Below are 16144 nucleotides of genomic sequence, written 5' to 3'. Positions count from 1 at the left end.
TTGCATTTTTGTTGAACGGTATCACGACTTCACGTTGGAGAGCTCTGCCCTGTTGAAACTCCCTACAGTTAAGCTAAGATCCCGAGATTCTCGATTGTATGTACAGAATGAATCTTGGATTCAATCACCGGACGGGTCACCAAAGAGAGGCAACCAAAAGGTAAGACACAGACATCCAAGCGGGATGACTGGATCGCGCTGTGGCCATGCAAAGGGAGACGAGAAACATTACATTGCCCGGGAAGTTGAAAAAAACGCTGAAGTATTTTAGTAACTAATATTCATCCATTATCATCGAAACAGCAGAGATAAACTCAAGATTAACTCTTCAAGGCAACTAAATTCACAGGAAACATGCCCCCTGTATAGACAGTTTGGTAAGTCAGTTGCACAAAACTGAAAGCACGAAATTTCTCTTATGTTACAAGATCTGGATTGAGCCACTGGAATATCCTACTGCATTGTGGCAGGTGGCAACTGCTTCAAGCATATTAATGATGTCTGTGCCTTTCCTTGTCCCTGGAAGAATATGAGGAACTGCGGTATTCCCGATCTGAAAAGCAAGACAATTGTTCAATGTAAGTAAGTATTGAACAAAGAAAGACACACAGAGACCTGATAAACATTAGGTTAAATGGACAGCTTGCCTCGTGAAGAGTGGTGTCTTGATTTATCCGAATGTCCTGCATTTCAAAGAGTAAAATACCCAAGTCAAAGAAGCAGCAGTTAAAACTCAAGGATAGTATATGTTGCCACAGATAGAATGTTTCAATTGATCGATTCAAACCAAATGTATGACTGAGATAATAGATTCACAAACAAACCTGAATCCTTGCCCCCGTCTTTTGAGCGGTGACGTCTTTCTCTAGTCTTATCTCTATCGGAGTCTTCCCGTTCTCTTTCCCTGTCAGAGTCCCTTCCCCTATCACGATCTCTGGACTTAATTCTCTCCCTCTCCCTCTCCCTATCCCTATCCCTATCCCTCTCTCTGTCCCTATCCCTCTCCCTCTCTCTGTCCTTCTCTCTCTCCTTGTTCCTTTCCCCACTAGCCTCATTTCTGTGCTCAGACTTTGGCTTAGGGAAAGAATCATCTTTTACCCCGCCCTCAGCTGGCACAATAGTGGATTCATCATCACTCTTTCTAGATTCCTTCCCATTTGAATCTACTAATTCACCCTTGGATCCACCGGATTCCAGATTGCCAGATAATGGGGCAGTCTTGGCAGCATTAGAGTCAGTATTAACCAGGGGGCTACTCGGTGGAACCTCCTGAAATTAATCAAGAAACGTTGCCAGTTCAGAAGTTTGTTGGCGCACACTTAAGACAATTCCTTTTCAGCTATATGTGCAGAAACTTTGAATTGGTAGTCCTGAATATGGTAAGCAGAAAGATGGCAGCATAGCTATTCCATTTGCCCAAAAAAGGCAGCAAACACTACTATCTCCCAATCTGGATTTCCAAAGGGACAGAGCAGCAAATGGAGAAAAAATAAAAAAAAACAATTACCTTCGAAGCTGGCTTAGATTGTAGATCCAAGGACTTCATGGAGAAAGAAAAGGAGTCTCCATCCTTACATACTGGAATATATTCTGCTTTGGGCAGGCTGTATAAATGAGCCAAAACCCTACAAACTTCATCGATTCCATCTTTGTCCGCATCAAACACCTTCCACCATGGCGGATTTTCAGGAAGGGGCACTTGGAACCTCCGAGCAGCAGCATGTACAACTCCACACGCCACAACCTCACTCTTGAAACGAACACACAAAGTAGTACGCAAACTGCTCGGCAAGCAAAGAAACTTAATGTATAAGACCATATCGCACCATGATAGAATGCAAATTTGAGACTGAACAAATTAATGTATTCATAGATAAAGAGTCCAGTCAATTTGCTTCCACCTGCCAACATGAAAATGCACCCCCACACCCAGACAACTCACACCCCACCCCCCGAAAAAAAAAAAAAAAAGGGCCTGACACATGCTTCTCTCTCCACACCTAACTCAGAAAATTACTAGCGACACCAAGATTGAAGTGCATAAATTGATCCACTAATCAAAATTGAGACATCGTACATATAATTACCTATCATTTGCCAGATTCCAGGCTTCCTGTCTCAATTCTGGAGGTGTTCCCAATGTTGCAAGGTAGTTTGAAATAAATTTGTGAGGATGCTCGACATGACAGATGAAACCCATCTCTTTCAAAATATGCCTTTCTGTTCTGCTTAACTCTATCTTCAGCTCTGCATACTTCTTTTTAAAATATGCAAAATCAAATGCCTATAGTGATGATCAGAAGAGCAAATTATTATATTAAGAATCCAATTCTGACCTTTGAACCCAGTTCCAGATGCTCTATTGGCAAGTTTTCCCTCCTACATTCCATGCGATGGAAAACAATGAGGACTTGCCTAGCCTTCCTAGGACTTTCCTCAAGCTTTGATGCTAGCCAAACACAGCTTGCGGCAACTTTCTGCAAGGTTATTATGACCAAATCAACTCCCGGATAAGCATTTTGCAAGAAGAAGATAAAGAATAAAAATTTCATCTCAAGTTAAGGCAAAAAAGATTGCTCAAAACTTTGTCCCAAGAGATGCGTGACGAAAGATAAAAGAATGGACTGCAATAGGAAATTAAGAGACCAGGCTACAGTGGAACAAGAATATTGAACTTCTGCACCAATGTCACAGTTTCAAAGTTTCCTTTCGCGAAATCACAGAGGATGAGATGGAAATAAAACAAAAGCTGGTGTAGACAAGTTAACCTTAACATGAAAACGGGTGAATGACTTCTTGCAATAAAAACGATGAAAGAGAACCTGACCCGTGGCCATCACAGCTTGTGGTCTGTGTTGCAGATTAAGGAAATGATCCGAACAACAGAATGCAGTTCAAATGGTTTACGCATTAATACTAACGCCTCGAATCATCTAGACATCAGATGAGGATACAGTTTGAGTAGTATGCCACTTTCTTGAATCAAGTCACAGCCATAAATTCTTAGAGTTGTTTCTGTTGCTTCATCAATTCCATCTTTCCTGGAAGGCGAGTTCTTCAACTGCTCATCCGTCAGGTAGAAGTTGTCGATTGCAGTGTAAATCATTGCTGACTGAAGAGCTGCAATGATCAAGATATTTAATATCGGGCATATTTGGCATCCAAAAAGAAAACAAGTTATCTCAAAATTAAAATGTTTTTTTTTTTTTTTTTTTTGGTAAAGGTAATATGTATTGACTTAAACCAAGAGCTATACAGCAGAGACTCGGTACCAAAAAACTTGCACTCCAGAAGCCATGCAAGGCTTCACAAGTGGAAGGGTGCCGAGGAGAAGAGGAGGGAATGGCAAGGCTTCACGAGTGTGCACTCCAGAAGCCATGCAAGCCATGCAAGCCATGAAAGCCATGCAAGCCATGCAAGCCATGCAAGCCATGCAAGCCATGCAAGCCATGCAAGCCATGCAAGGCTTCAAAATTTGAATGTTAACAAAATCAAGCCTGAAAGTATAATCTCTATACACTAATTCAACCATGACTCTACTACAAACTAGTTTAAACATCCTTACATTCTCTCAATGCTATAAGCTTTCGTTGCCTTATTGACATAGCACAAATCACAGATGTCTCACGTGAATCAAGCTAAACTGCCCAATTCACACGGTTCGCACAACTAGGCTCAAATATCAGCAAATCTGCATAGATAGGCTTTTGAAATTTAGATGTACTACAGTCCTTAATTGCAAATATAAATTCACATCTCTGTCGGAGACTAGGGCAGATTCATGGAACCACCCCACTCACTCCACATTTTATACCAAAGGAGCAGAACTGAACACTTCCAGAGACCCCCCGAGTCCAACCCAATGCACGCGCCTGCGCACATAGAGAAAGCTCGCGAAAAGTGAGCTGCCCAGGAAGAATAACCAAGAACCAAGAGCCCTTTTTCTTGCTTTCTCGATTTCACTTCCCGGTCGCCGTCGCCTCTCTCGCTCAACAAGAACATCAAGAACATCAAATCACCAGAGTCTATCGAAACCTAATTCCACATCACCGCAACCGTTCAACCCCATCAGCGCCTCACCGGGTCAATCTCAATCCACACGCAGAGGCCCCAAATTGCGCCCCGCATTTCACAACCCACCACATCAGAACGCGCCAAGATCGAAACTTCCCGCGCCCAAATCGGCGCCCGACAAGCACAAGCACCGCCCGCCGAGCCGGAACCCATCAACGAAAGCGACACGCGATCTACCGAGGATTATCGGACCAAAAACAAAGCGCAAACGCAGAACAACGTGGGGAGAAAAACGGAAGGCGAATTGAAGGGTACCCTCGAGTTCGCGAGATCGGCGAAGAAGGAGGAGCGAGTCGGACTCAGCTTCGGCGATCGAAGGAATTCCGACGAACGAAGCTCCGGAGAGACGCCGGCTTCCCCCACTTCGAGTCTGCCGCCGTCGTTCCCAAGCAGATGCAGAGCCCAGAAGAAGAGAGAGCGGAAGCACTAGAAACAAGGCTCTCTTTATTTTATCATCGAAATGCCACGAAGAATTTGTAAATGGGAAGAAATCTAGCAATCAATGCTCTTTCAATCCTTATAGGAAATTTTCCCAAATACTAGAAAATGTATAAATTGAGAAGGTTAATAAACAAGAAAAATGTGTAAATTCACTTTTGAATTTTTAAATTTTTAAATTTTTTTTCATTAATTACGTTAATTACCACTTCGATTTTTGTTTCATGCCGATCTGGCGGTTCTTTCATTTTTCACTTTATGTTTGTAATATTTAGTTTTGTTATTTCTATACCAAAGTCTATTTAGCCGAATTAATTTCTCACTCAGTCATTCGCGTGTCTTATAATGATCAAGGGATATAGACATTGTACGTAAACAAGTATACTTTATAAATTTATATTAAGAAAATTACTAATTTTTTTTTTTAAATTTATAACAATTATATCAATTCAATCATATGCATTTTTTTGTCAATTTAATTCTAGACATTTTGCATTTATACAATTCAATAGTATTTTATTTTTTTAACTTTTTCTCTCTTTTTTTCCTCCTTTCTCCTTCCTCCTACCATTGACTAGAGGTGAGGAAGTGGAAGAAGGAAGAAAAAAAAAGTCAATAATAAATAAAATATTATTTAAAAAATTACTCACGTTAATGTTAATGGCGTAAGCTAGTGTTCCTATCAATGCCAATCGGCCAAAACTATTAGGATTGACTGAATTGATATAAATACAAAATATTTAAAATTGAATTAACCAAATATATATATATATATATATATATATAATTGAATTGACATTTGGTAATTCTCCCAATATAAATATATACATATATATCTTATTGAAAGTATATATCTTATTTCTTTCAATCTAAATGAAGAATCTGCATGATTATCTGGTGAAAACTTGAAATTACGAGAATGCAAGGAATGAATTCTTGTTAAGATGATATTTATGTGGGACAGTGTGATTAGGATGAGGAATTAACATAAAATCTATAGCTCATGAAGTGCAACAACAGTATCTGTCTTGCTGGATGAAAATGTCGTCTTAGACATGGTTTCGAGATAAATTAAAAAGTGCATTTAAAAATTTGAAAAATACGCGATGTCAAAAGAAAAGAATTTTGTTATTTTATACAAAAACAAATAGGACAGCAGTTAAAAAAAAAAAAAATGTAGCAAGAGATTGGAGGGGAAATAGATGAGGATAATTGGGAAGCTTTTACAAATATCCACAACGGAAATAAAATTCCAAAGAACTGCTCTAGAACTTGAAGCAACCACATGTTTAATCTGACTATATTACAAGTATCGAATTAAGGATTTAAAATTCATACAAGTTGATTGCAATGAAGTCACTCAGGATTATCATGATTCTGATATGTACATGACAGGACTTAAAATCTCAGTAACTGTGTTGCCAACCTAAGAAGAATGGATGATGATTCGCAATCAAGTCTAGATGTCGGCATTGCCAATGGCGCCTTCCATGACGTCGATGCAATATCCGACGGACTTCCCCTCAGACATTGCCTCTGCTAACTTCCCCCGTGCAGCTTCGTGGCGGCGCAGTAGCAGGACCGAATTCAGCACCGCCCATCTGACTTGAGAATCCGCCTTCTTCTGGGTGAATCCCAAGCCCTTGAGCAATGAATCCAACTGTTCGACCATTGCGAGAATTTCACTCGAGGGCGTTAAAAGTTCGCATCATTTTCGCTCGCAAATGATCAAGGCTTGATTCAGCAAAATGGTGGGACCAAAAGCACTGTGGCTTACCTGGTTTATGTCTGCGAGACCTCCCTCGGCGCATCCAAAGAGAAGATATTCAGTCGCCACGCCGGCAAGTGCTATGCAGGAGAATTTGTTGAGTGTCTAAAAGAAATAGCCCAAGTCCCTTAGTGCGGCAATGTCACATATGCATGTAAATGGTTATGATCATGGGCATGTTGGAGAACACGTACCGTTGCCGATACTTTTCCTGCATTTACCTGCATGTTGAAGAGAGTCCACTTAATAAACACTTCAGAACATCAGTCTACAACTATTATATCAACATTGTGAAACTTGTTTTTCTTTTTCCTGGGCCTACCAGGCAACAGGTAATCGATGCTGACCTAAGTTAAACGTTTATTATACATCCGCCACTCTATAAACTGACGCATTCACATCTTGGTTCTCTCACAGCTCGCTTTGCCCTTAACAGTTTGCTCGGGAGAAGGAGTAGCAGGATCGAAGAATGCAGCTATTGTAGACAGGATATCTTAATGAAGGCATGACAAGTCTCTTCATGACCGATGAGCAGTCGGATTGGGTATTAAAGGGGATAAGCACAACAATTTGCAACACACATCAACCGACAAAGTGAGTAAAGTAATAGATAAGTACCGAAGAGGCAGAGTTTTAGAAATTTACTTCTTCAAGAAACTCAAAATCCACGAAAGAAGTCCCCGCTTGGACATTGAGAGAGCCTTCCTTCTTTAAAGCATCCAAACTGGAGATTGTATATCCCCTAGGAAGGATTCCGATGAGGTAAGCAATCAAGAAATGTCCAGCCTCATGCTGCGCAACATTTCAGCCTTTCAGTCAATACAGGGAAGCTCTCATCACTAGGAAAATGCTCTCGGACAGAAGAAGTCATTTCCAAAGTTTAAAAAGACCATAGTGAGAAATTCGTATCGGGGCATTAAGATGCAGCCATAATTTAGTTGTCAAATATAAATGAAAATAGACAACTTTCAGGATGCCATAAATACAGAGGGACAATAAATATCTCAGTAGGGTAGTGAATGAGCATGAGAGAGAGAGAGATTGGTCTCACTTGAAGAACCCTATTGTGATACTTCTGACTAAAAGTATGGCCAATTGTATCAAGAACCAAGCTGCCAACTCCTCCATTGACAGATACCTACATGAACAAGCAAATGGATGCATTTTAAAGACAGTAAGATTTGCACATTTGCTTGAAAAGACATAAAAATGACTCAAAAGACCAAAACAAGTGTAAGAAGTGAAGGAAATCTACAAAAACTGCTGCACTCCTCGACTGCTTGTGTAGCAGACTTTGTGACAATCCAGGTCGTCACCCTTACTTTAACATCGTCTTACTCTTCTAATTACAATTTTTTGCCTCTTTTGAGTAGGGAAAAGCAGTGGGGGATGTTTCTGACCAACCTCAAACTTCAACCTAGATGTCACACACAAATAAAAGAAAAAGGAACAAGACAGAAGTAACAGACTTTTTGAAGAGTCTAATGCTGCCCAAAACAATATCTATTTCGGTCATCTAATTGGGACCAGAATGATCAGCTTTCGAGTTTCAATACATAGTTCAAGCAAATTACCGAGTCAAAAGTCCACAGAAACAAAAAGCCCAAAGAAATATAGAAGATTTGCTGGGGACTGAGACCCAACAAGTTCCAAGCGGAGAGACCTCCAGCGACAGCAGCAAGCTGCAGGTTTCTCTCTATAGCACCAAGAGTTGCATCTACTGGAGACAGGAGCAATGCTGCCTCGATTCCATTCAACTTCAGTTCATCTAAAGTGTAAAGCCGCTGTGGTACCTGCAATCAGAGCCTAATTAATGAGTACATGGCACAGTCAATTCACAACTTCGAGACATTTCCTTCCAAGAACAACTCTACATATGTCAACAGCTTGGCGATATTAAAGAATTGAATACAAAACTGGCAAGATTCTTATTCAGGATTACACATCATTCAGTCGCAAAACAGTACACATCTCCATTCCTTGTCTGTCGCACGAGCCATCTTCTTAAGTCATCCCAAAACTTTCAATTAGGCGTGTGCTTTGTAACAATCAATGAAAAATGAAGATGGGAAAGATAACTAGAATCACTGAAAAAACCTACATCATCAAGTCATCATTGCCCACAAAAACACAAGACTTTCCTCCATACATTTGCTACAATAACCCATCAATGGAGAAAGAATAGGAGATAGATTACAAGAATCATTGGAAAAACCCTGCACAACCCAAGTCTGCATTGCCCACATAGCCACAAAGAGATGAAACAAGGTCCAAATTTTGCGTTTGCTCCAACAAAGTGAAGGCGTCCATTCATATCCGAGTAACAAACACTCGTCCCAAACAAAAACTTCAGAAATGAACCGAGCGCTCTGATTCAAACACAGAAACGTACGCATACAAAGAAAAAGTAACGCAATCCGCGAACCTGCCTGGCGGAACCGAAGCAACGGAGACCGCCGGGCTTCCCCTGCGAGTCCTTCACGAGACCCAGCGCTGCCCTCTCGTTCCCTTTAGCCAGCTCCTCGTCCACTCGCTCAAGAACTTGCCTTCTTGAAAATTCAACTTGCGGCGGCGACGACGACGCTCTGACGATGATCGTCCTCAAGATCGGAACTTTCAATCGAGGGTCGCGCGATAAGCTCCCGTAGAAGCCGAAAGTCCCCATCTTTGGAAGAATTTGCTGCGGCAGAGGCCAGCGCTGCGAGCAGCTTATTCTGCATGAGTTCAGCGCAGCTCTAGGTGGTGGTGGTGTTGCTCGGAGAAATTCCCGTTTCGTTCATTTCCGACCACACAAAACTGACAGCCGGAATGTGGATTAAGGTGGCCTAACGAAGTTAAGCAAGAACCCAAAAATTTAAATGAAAAAAAAAAAAAACCAATTTTGTGATATAAAAAGATATAAAAATATGAAATTTATTTATTACAAAAAATTTACCGAAGTGGGATCATGATGATGATGATGATTATGCAGATTCTGTGGCCATTTTGCTGGCTGCGGGAGCTGAGCTGAGGAAAATGCATGCGTTGGCTGCGCCACGGCTCCGCCGGCGTCTCCGGCCACCGGCGGTGCGTCTCCGCGGCGGACCGCGGTCGACGCTCCGACCCTTCTGAACGACGCCGCCGATCTCTCCTGCGGCTGGACCGGGAGCTCGGAAAGCGTAATTACCGCAACGCCTTGACCATCGCGAGGCAGCTGCAGGGTAAGCCCGGTGGTCTTGCCGGCTTCGGCTCCGCCAAGCAGGTACCCTCCCTCCCTCTCTCTCTCTCTGTCTCTCTCGCGTCACTGTGATGCGATATTCTTGTTGTTGCATGGATCTTCAGGTTCCGAAAAGGGTATGGTTGCCTGATGATTTGAAGCTGAATGGGATGGACTTGTCGTATCTTAGTCCACTGGTGGACTCAATTCTGGATTCCATACAGAGTTGCCTTGATTTTGCTCGAACGGAAGACTCTGTATGCACGTTTACCAGCTCTTTCTTTTTTAAGAACTGATGCCACCATATGGAGAGATTGTGCGAATTGGGTTTGTAGTGAAGAACAAAATCTGCAAACTAATCTGTTCGCTTCATTTAGGGTGCTGTCTTCTGTTGCAGGTGGCAGGAAGTGGAAGGCAAAGAGTAGTGCTTGAAGAAGGAAATAATCAGCCTCTCGCGGAAGAAGACATCTTCATGTGTACACAGGTAAGAGCTATCCTGTTGGGTCTCTAGTTAGTGACTCGAGCGCTTCAGCACTGAGCTCTGACGCTTCATCGAGCAAAGAAGCAGTTGACATTGGAAGATTTTAGCTTCTGTTTTTTGAATGCAAAACCCGTGATGCATTGTTCAGTTGAGGCGTGGAACATCATTCAAGGATCAACCTTTTGCTCATTTGTAGCTTGGTAGTTGAACACGACTGAGCTTGATTTGGTCATCCCTATGATTCCTGTGCCGCTCTCAACATTCCTGTCTCCTTCGCATCGGGGATTTGTTTGAACAATATAAAAAGTATTTTTGCAGCACGAAGCAGGTCATTTCCTAGTTGCTTATCTACTCGGGGTCCTCCCGAAAGAATATAAAGTGCTGAAGAGAGGGAATTCGAGCCAGGATCAATTTGCTGGAGGGACTGTGAAGTTTGTGGGCTTTGAATTTCTTAGAGAGGTAAGAAGGGTCCTGACTGTTTAACGCATTAGTTTGACCTGGTCATGGTTTTCTTGTGAGTGAAACTTCAACCAGTAAATCGAGGATTAGGCTGTTCAGTAGGTCGATCAGTAAGGTCAAGATTGTTTACTCTTTTGAACCTTACTCTGAAACTGTGTGAGCTTATGCACCTTATATGCCAATTCATCTCTTGATATATGTCCTTTCCTGATTGTCTTGAAACACAGGTTCCTGACTTGGATACATTAAATGAATCCATTGGCAGCACAGAATCAAGTTATAGAGTGAGATTATTTTCTTCTCCTCTGTATGTCTTGATAGTGTCACTTCAGCACTTGAAACCATCGCAACACCCCCAATCCACTTCTCACAGGACCTTCCCCAATCCCCCTGTATGTCGCAGTGACACACTTAGCTTGCAAGGGGCAAGCCACAGTTAATTTAAGCACAATAAGACTTGTCCAGAGGCTTTTAAAGACGTTCATGAGGCTGAGTCCCTATGTTTTGAAAATCTGCTGTTAGCGGACAATAAGAAGGAAATTGACTGCAGTCACTTGCTAAATCTTTGGATGAAATCTAAGAGCCTGTGTTTCACTTCTGATTTGCTTCTACTCAGATTTATGCTAATTCTCATATCCCATAAATGCAGGTTAATAAGAGATGCATATCCTCCAAGGTAGGGTTTTCTTACTCGATTCTACTTATGATCATGTCTTATTGTTGGATGAAAGAAAACGGAACATGGTTTTTTGTCCTGCTAATATTCGCAAGCCTGAATGTGGTCCCTCCTGGTACGATGGGGGCTTGTGCAGTCCGAATTTGTGAAAAACTACTCCTTCGAAGCGCTCCACTGCTTATAAATTGCTCTAAACCTGCAGACTTTCAACAATTTTTCCTGTGTCATTCTGGGAGGCCTAGTGGCAGAGCTTCTTTCTTTTGGCTACTCTGAAGGATTGCATTCAGATGTTGATAAGGTCATCTCGACACTTGCATCCTGAGTTTCGAAGAATATTCACTTAAGTTGTTCTAAATGCCTAACAATTTGATCTGATGCAATTCAACAGCTGGAGAGAGTGATGAGATGGTTGGGCTTAACAGAATCTGCAGTGAAACCTCATGTTAAATGGGCATCTCTGAACACTGCCTTCATCCTGCACCACCATCACGAGACTCGGCTACAATTAGCCAAGGCCATGGGTTCAGGAAAATCAATAGGATCCTGCATCAATATCATAGAGAACTCTCTACATCAGAAATGAAACCAGGTAACTCATCCTTTTTCATACCCCTGTACAAGTTTGAAAAGTGATGATGTTGATGATAAAAACGTTCGATGGCCTCGCGACTACTAAGAAAAGAGAAGCGATTCTTCTTGAAAGGCTGCTTCACTGTTTGGAGCATGAGAAAATACACAGCCATAGACTGTTCAAGGTCTACCCAGATGGTCCAAAGAGCTCTTTACCCTCTCCAACTAGACTGAATTTGGACATTCGTAATCAATACCTGGGGCAACAAATTGCACTGTCTCAAACTCAAGATATTGACCCTCTTTTGGTCTCTATTTGGTGTACATTCACATTAGTGAAGATACCACTTGTCCAATTTCAATATCAATAGATCCATTCATCTGAAAACATGAACAAAGAAAAACCCTTTTGATTTGATTCAAACATGATCCTAATATGATATTAGAATTCCCAGCCAGAGAACCCCGAAAGACCCATATTCAAACATATACACTAGAAATCATCCCATGACAAAATCTCTGATACAAGATCCCAAGCTACAAACGAGAAAAACTCCCTAAAACTCCTGAGAAGCAGATCCAATGTCCCCCTTCCCTTTGCCCATCTTCTTCGGCAACAGGGTCTGGTGAATGTTGGGCAACACTCCTCCATTAGCAATGGTCACGGAACCCAGGAGCTTGCTCAACTCCTCATCGTTCCTCACCGCGAGCTGGATGTGCCTTGGGACGATCCTGTTCTTCTTGTTGTCTCTGGCAGCATTTCCAGCAAGTTCCAACACCTAAAACCCATCCAAAAAAACCTTTTTAGACTAAACCACGAAACCAAACTTAACAAACAGGTTCGAGGGCTTGAATGAGCGTCCACAAACAAAATCAAAACGATCCACAAAACCCCAGACGACGGAACGACCCAAAAAAATAAATGAGAATTTCTGTTTTCCATATGCTGGAGAATCGATTCTTATCGCACACAAATGGACATTGACAATCAAGCGACGAAGAGCAAAGCCCGAACAATCATTCGCAAAGACAACCAGAACGAAGAAGTTGAAAACTTTCTATCAACAGACACCAATCCATGGAAAATCAACCCATCACCAAAGCCCCTTCCAGAGCCGAGCGACGACTTCATCAAACCCTAGACTTCACCCACCCATTCAAGGAACCTCAAAAGGCAACCCAACACCAATCGAGCCGAAACAAAAAACTAAAATCGAACCTCAGCGGCGAGGTACTCCAGGACGGCGGAGAGGTAGACCGGGGCTCCGGCGCCGACCCGCTCGGCGTACTTCCCGGCCTTGAGGAACCGAGCAATCCTGCCGACGGGGAACTGCAGGCCGGCCTTCTGCGACCGGGACACCGACTTGGAGGACTTGGGCTTGCCCCTCCCTCCCTTGCCGCCGCCGCCGCCTTCCTTTGAGCTCATCTTCTCCGATTCGACAGAAGAACTGGACAACAACCGCGAAACCCTAGAAAAACGCCGTACGATTTTTGGGAGGGGCGATCGCGAGCGGAGATCGGTAGCGCCGATTCGAGATGGAGAGAAAGATCGGTGGGGGAAAATGGTGGGTGCGGAAGAATATTTATAGGGCGCAAGATGTCGAGGCGATTGGTCGGATCCGGGGTCGCGCGGATCGCCAGCGTGGCGGGGGCGAGGGCCGTCGGATCTGATTCTCGCGGGAAAAGGAAGCGAGCGCGAGTTCTTTTGAGGGGCTTTTTCGCGAACTTCGACTCGATGCTTCTTTCGCGCGCGCCGTGTAATTCGGGGCGCCGGCCCGGCGTCGTACCGGGTGGGCCCCCCGTGCGGGCTTCGCCCATGGGCTGGCTTGCGGGATTGGGGTGTTCTGGGCTCGGGTGTTCGGCCCAGTTTTTGGACTTATGGGTGGGCTAAAGAAAATGATGGGGAGGTTAGTGGCGGAAACCACACCCCAAGGGTGGTCGTGGCGGAGGTGCTGGTCAGTTTGTGGCGGTTGTCGGCGGTCGACATAAGGGGGGCCCACGGTGACCTTGACATCGATCGTCGGCGATCGAGATAACTGGGGCTCGAGATTCCGTGGTGAGATCAACTAGAGAGAGGACAGCGAGAGCATGGCTTGCCATTGGATTGGGTGCGAAAATGGACCGCTTCAGTGGGGAAATTTTTTAGAAAGTGCTAAACTTATTGCAATCATGCTAATTTATTCATAGACCTTTCAATTTATCAATTAAGTTATAAACATCTTCACATTTTATCAATTGACTCCACTTGACCAATTTTGATTGAAATTTGCTAAGGAGAACGACAGCAGTCCTGCGTGACATGACCAACACTGACATGGATAAATGTTAATAATATCTTAATATTTTTTTTTTGCAATTTTTTTTCTTTATTATTCCTTTTGCCGATGACCAGCCAAGGGCCAAAGGTGATGAGTAGCCTTGCCTAGGTGAGGGTCCAAAAAATTTAGCCATTACTCAATTAATTTCATGTGTCACTTAAAGCTCAAACTGGCTCAAGCATTAGAAGGTCCAAAAATTTAGCCATTACTTAAAGCTCACATTGGCTCGAGCATCAAAGAGTCCAAAAAATATTCCTCAGCTTTCTTATTTGTCAAGTGTAGAATGCCCGGTTCACGAGATGATTGGAATTCATGCGAGGAAGGATGAGTTGCGGCCTAACCCGAATCTATGTTAACAATACCCGACACTAGACTTTACTTTTTTTTAAAATTAGGCAAGACCAAATATCGGGATGCTTGGAGAGCCAATGTAGCAAGAGAAATGCCACTCAAATGGGAGCCCTAGCTGTAGGGGTGAGTATCGGTCCAGGGTCAACCCTAGACCAACCTGGACCGGACCGACCCCGCGTCCCTGGTCCGATTCCTAGGGAAACTAAGTTGGTCCTTGGTCCTAGAATTCCTGGATCAGCATTATGCGAGTCGGTCATTGGTTATGAGAATTCCGAATTAATCTAATCCGGATCAACTCTGAATATATATATCTAATATATTATTTATAATTTTTTATAGATAAAACCTTAAAATAAATGGCGCCAACAACATTAAACAGCTCTTTAGTGAGGAATTCAAGTAATTTTACATTATTCTGTAATAATTTAGATTTTTAATGTATTTTATGGCGTCAATAGTCATAATTTACAAATTAGGAAAATGTTTTTATAAATAATCCTCACAGCGTCCAAAAAGGTATAAAAAACTCTGCTGGCCACTCGACACTCGCCTCACTCGCTTTGGGTCACTCGTACCGCTCGTCGCTTGATGCTCGCTTGGCTTGTTGCTTCTCGGCATTCGATGCTCATTCTGTTTGACGCTCATCGCATTTGACCCTCACCGCTTGCCTTTTTTAGCTGACCTTGCTCATCATCGAACCCATTAAGTCAGTACGGTTCTCAATTGCTCTTTCAAGGAGTACAAAAAATGAAATAAAAAATTATTGGTTAGTTCTAGGTTGACCTTGAAACTGGACCGAACTCATTGGGTTAGTCCGATCCTTAATTGCTTTTTTAAGGAGTACAAAAAATGAAATTTAAAATTATCGATTGGTTCCGGGTTGACCTTGAAACTGGACCAAACCCATTGGGTCGGTCCAGTCCTTGGTCCCAAAAATTGAGGACCGGCATTGTGCGGATTGGTCCTAGGGTTAGGGGGTGAATCGGCCCAACTCGAACCATGCTCACCCCTACTTAGCTGTACGAGAAGCCTTGAAGTGTTGGATCGAGGACTCAAAACTACTGTACGAAAGTACGGAAACAGAAATGTGCATGCAAGACAGCAAAAAGTAGCCCTGTTTGATTCAGCTTTCTCAAAGGGCTTTGGGAAAATATTTTGTGTTTGGCAAATATTTTTGAAAGCTCATTGATCAAATATCAGCATTCCAAATGCTGAAAGCCCAATACAACTCCAGACCAGTTTTGAGCATTGGGAATTTTTGGAAATGCAAGTTCACTATTCATCTTTTACCTCATTCGTCTTCGTCTTCCCCGCTTGAGAGTCGGGCTTCTCCAACCGCCGCCACTGCCGCCTGGGGGTCACGCATCCCCAGTGACCACCGCCTGGGGTGGCGCGACCCGCAACCCAGGCGGCGTTGCCTGGCGCGCTCAAACTAGGCGACGCCACCTACAAGTTCACTATTCATCTTTCTACCCTGTTCATCTTCGTCTTCCCCGCCCGAGAGTGGGTCTTCTCCGGCAGCCACCACCGTCGCTTGGGGGTCGCGTGTCCCCGGTGACCATCAACTGGGGTGGCGCAACCGCGACCCAAACGACGTTGCCTGATGCGCTCAAACCAGGCGACGCCGCCTCAATTCGCGCCGCTTAGCTCACATGACCAAGCGACGCAACCTCAGGCCGCTAGATTTGGCCTCCGCAACCTCAGGCCGCTTGATCTGGCGGTCCGACGGCTAGATTTGGCCATCCGACAGTTGGCCGATAGTTAGCCGATCGTTGGATTTGATTTTCAGGCTTAAAAAAAAAAAAAATAGCAA

General features: G+C 43.4%; 4 protein-coding genes across 6 annotated transcripts; 1 reads left to right on the top strand and 3 right to left on the bottom strand.

Annotated features, from left to right (window-relative positions):
* Positions 1–245: 245 nt before the first annotated feature.
* Positions 246–4534, bottom strand: LOC104415506 (cyclin-L1-1). Of its 2 annotated transcripts, none has more exons than XM_010026817.3 (9): positions 4330–4534; positions 2955–3120; positions 2769–2850; positions 2337–2477; positions 2088–2257; positions 1508–1781; positions 825–1269; positions 648–683; positions 246–553 (listed from the first exon to the last, which is right to left on the bottom strand). In XM_010026817.3, the coding sequence occupies exons 2-9, from the start codon at positions 3104–3106 to the stop codon at positions 492–494; spliced, it is 1362 nt and encodes a 453-aa protein (XP_010025119.2). In that variant the 5' UTR covers positions 3107–3120; positions 4330–4534; the 3' UTR covers positions 246–491. The 2 variants fall into 2 exon arrangements, with proteins under 2 accessions (XP_010025119.2, XP_010025122.2); XM_010026820.3 differs by having other exon boundaries at positions 2088–2254; positions 4330–4533.
* A 1208-nt stretch (positions 4535–5742) lies between these two features.
* Positions 5743–9105, bottom strand: LOC104415507 (hypothetical protein). The gene is made up of 7 exons (XM_010026822.3): positions 8706–9105; positions 7855–8073; positions 7332–7418; positions 6926–7072; positions 6475–6501; positions 6290–6385; positions 5743–6172 (listed from the first exon to the last, which is right to left on the bottom strand). The coding sequence occupies exons 1-7, from the start codon at positions 8943–8945 to the stop codon at positions 5972–5974; spliced, it is 1017 nt and encodes a 338-aa protein (XP_010025124.2). The 5' UTR covers positions 8946–9105; the 3' UTR covers positions 5743–5971.
* A 137-nt stretch (positions 9106–9242) lies between these two features.
* Positions 9243–11794, top strand: LOC104417682. 2 transcript variants are annotated; one of them, XM_010028914.3, is made up of 8 exons: positions 9244–9521; positions 9602–9733; positions 9874–9960; positions 10276–10416; positions 10644–10700; positions 11066–11092; positions 11295–11390; positions 11481–11794. In XM_010028914.3, the coding sequence occupies exons 1-8, from the start codon at positions 9300–9302 to the stop codon at positions 11673–11675; spliced, it is 957 nt and encodes a 318-aa protein (XP_010027216.2). In that variant the 5' UTR covers positions 9244–9299; the 3' UTR covers positions 11676–11794. The 2 variants fall into 2 exon arrangements, with proteins under 2 accessions (XP_018717258.2, XP_010027216.2); XM_018861713.2 differs by lacking the exon at positions 9602–9733 and having other exon boundaries at positions 9243–9521.
* A 171-nt stretch (positions 11795–11965) lies between these two features.
* Positions 11966–13228, bottom strand: LOC104415508 (histone H2AX). The gene is made up of 2 exons (XM_010026824.3): positions 12882–13228; positions 11966–12441 (listed from the first exon to the last, which is right to left on the bottom strand). Exons 1-2 carry the CDS (start codon positions 13086–13088, stop codon positions 12220–12222), a joined length of 429 nt encoding a protein of 142 aa, XP_010025126.1. The 5' UTR covers positions 13089–13228; the 3' UTR covers positions 11966–12219.
* Between the last annotated feature and the right edge of the window lie 2916 nt (positions 13229–16144).

This window comes from Eucalyptus grandis, chromosome 3 (assembly GCF_016545825.1).
Source record: "Eucalyptus grandis isolate ANBG69807.140 chromosome 3, ASM1654582v1, whole genome shotgun sequence".
NCBI classification, from domain to species: domain Eukaryota; kingdom Viridiplantae; phylum Streptophyta; class Magnoliopsida; order Myrtales; family Myrtaceae; genus Eucalyptus; species Eucalyptus grandis.
This window is presented reverse-complemented; position numbering and strand designations above follow the sequence as displayed.

Excerpts from the sequence above, each read along its gene's own strand:
- LOC104415507 (XM_010026822.3), bottom strand. The coding sequence starts at position 8,945 with ATGGGGACTTTCGGCTTCTACGGGAGCTTATCGCGCGACCCTCGATTG. Across the intron at positions 7,419-7,854 it reads TTCTGTGGACTTTTGACTCG|GTATCTGTCAATGGAGGAGT; the intron begins GTAATTTGCTTG and ends TTGTTCATGTAG. Across the intron at positions 6,173-6,289 it reads GTCTCGCAGACATAAACCAG|TTGGATTCATTGCTCAAGGG; the intron begins GTAAGCCACAGT and ends ATGGTCGAACAG.
- LOC104417682 (XM_010028914.3), top strand. The coding sequence starts at position 9,300 with ATGCGTTGGCTGCGCCACGGCTCCGCCGGCGTCTCCGGCCACCGGCGG. Across the intron at positions 9,734-9,873 it reads TTGCTCGAACGGAAGACTCT|GTGGCAGGAAGTGGAAGGCA; the intron begins GTATGCACGTTT and ends CTTCTGTTGCAG. Across the intron at positions 9,961-10,275 it reads ACATCTTCATGTGTACACAG|CACGAAGCAGGTCATTTCCT; the intron begins GTAAGAGCTATC and ends GTATTTTTGCAG.
- LOC104415506 (XM_010026817.3), bottom strand. The coding sequence starts at position 3,106 with ATGATTTACACTGCAATCGACAACTTCTACCTGACGGATGAGCAGTTG. Across the intron at positions 2,258-2,336 it reads ATCTGGAACTGGGTTCAAAG|AAGTATGCAGAGCTGAAGAT; the intron begins GTCAGAATTGGA and ends TATTTTAAAAAG. Across the intron at positions 684-824 it reads AGACGGGGGCAAGGATTCAG|GACATTCGGATAAATCAAGA; the intron begins GTTTGTTTGTGA and ends TTTGAAATGCAG.
- LOC104415508 (XM_010026824.3), bottom strand. The coding sequence starts at position 13,088 with ATGAGCTCAAAGGAAGGCGGCGGCGGCGGCAAGGGAGGGAGGGGCAAG. Across the intron at positions 12,442-12,881 it reads TGGAGTACCTCGCCGCTGAG|GTGTTGGAACTTGCTGGAAA; the intron begins GTTCGATTTTAG and ends GATGGGTTTTAG.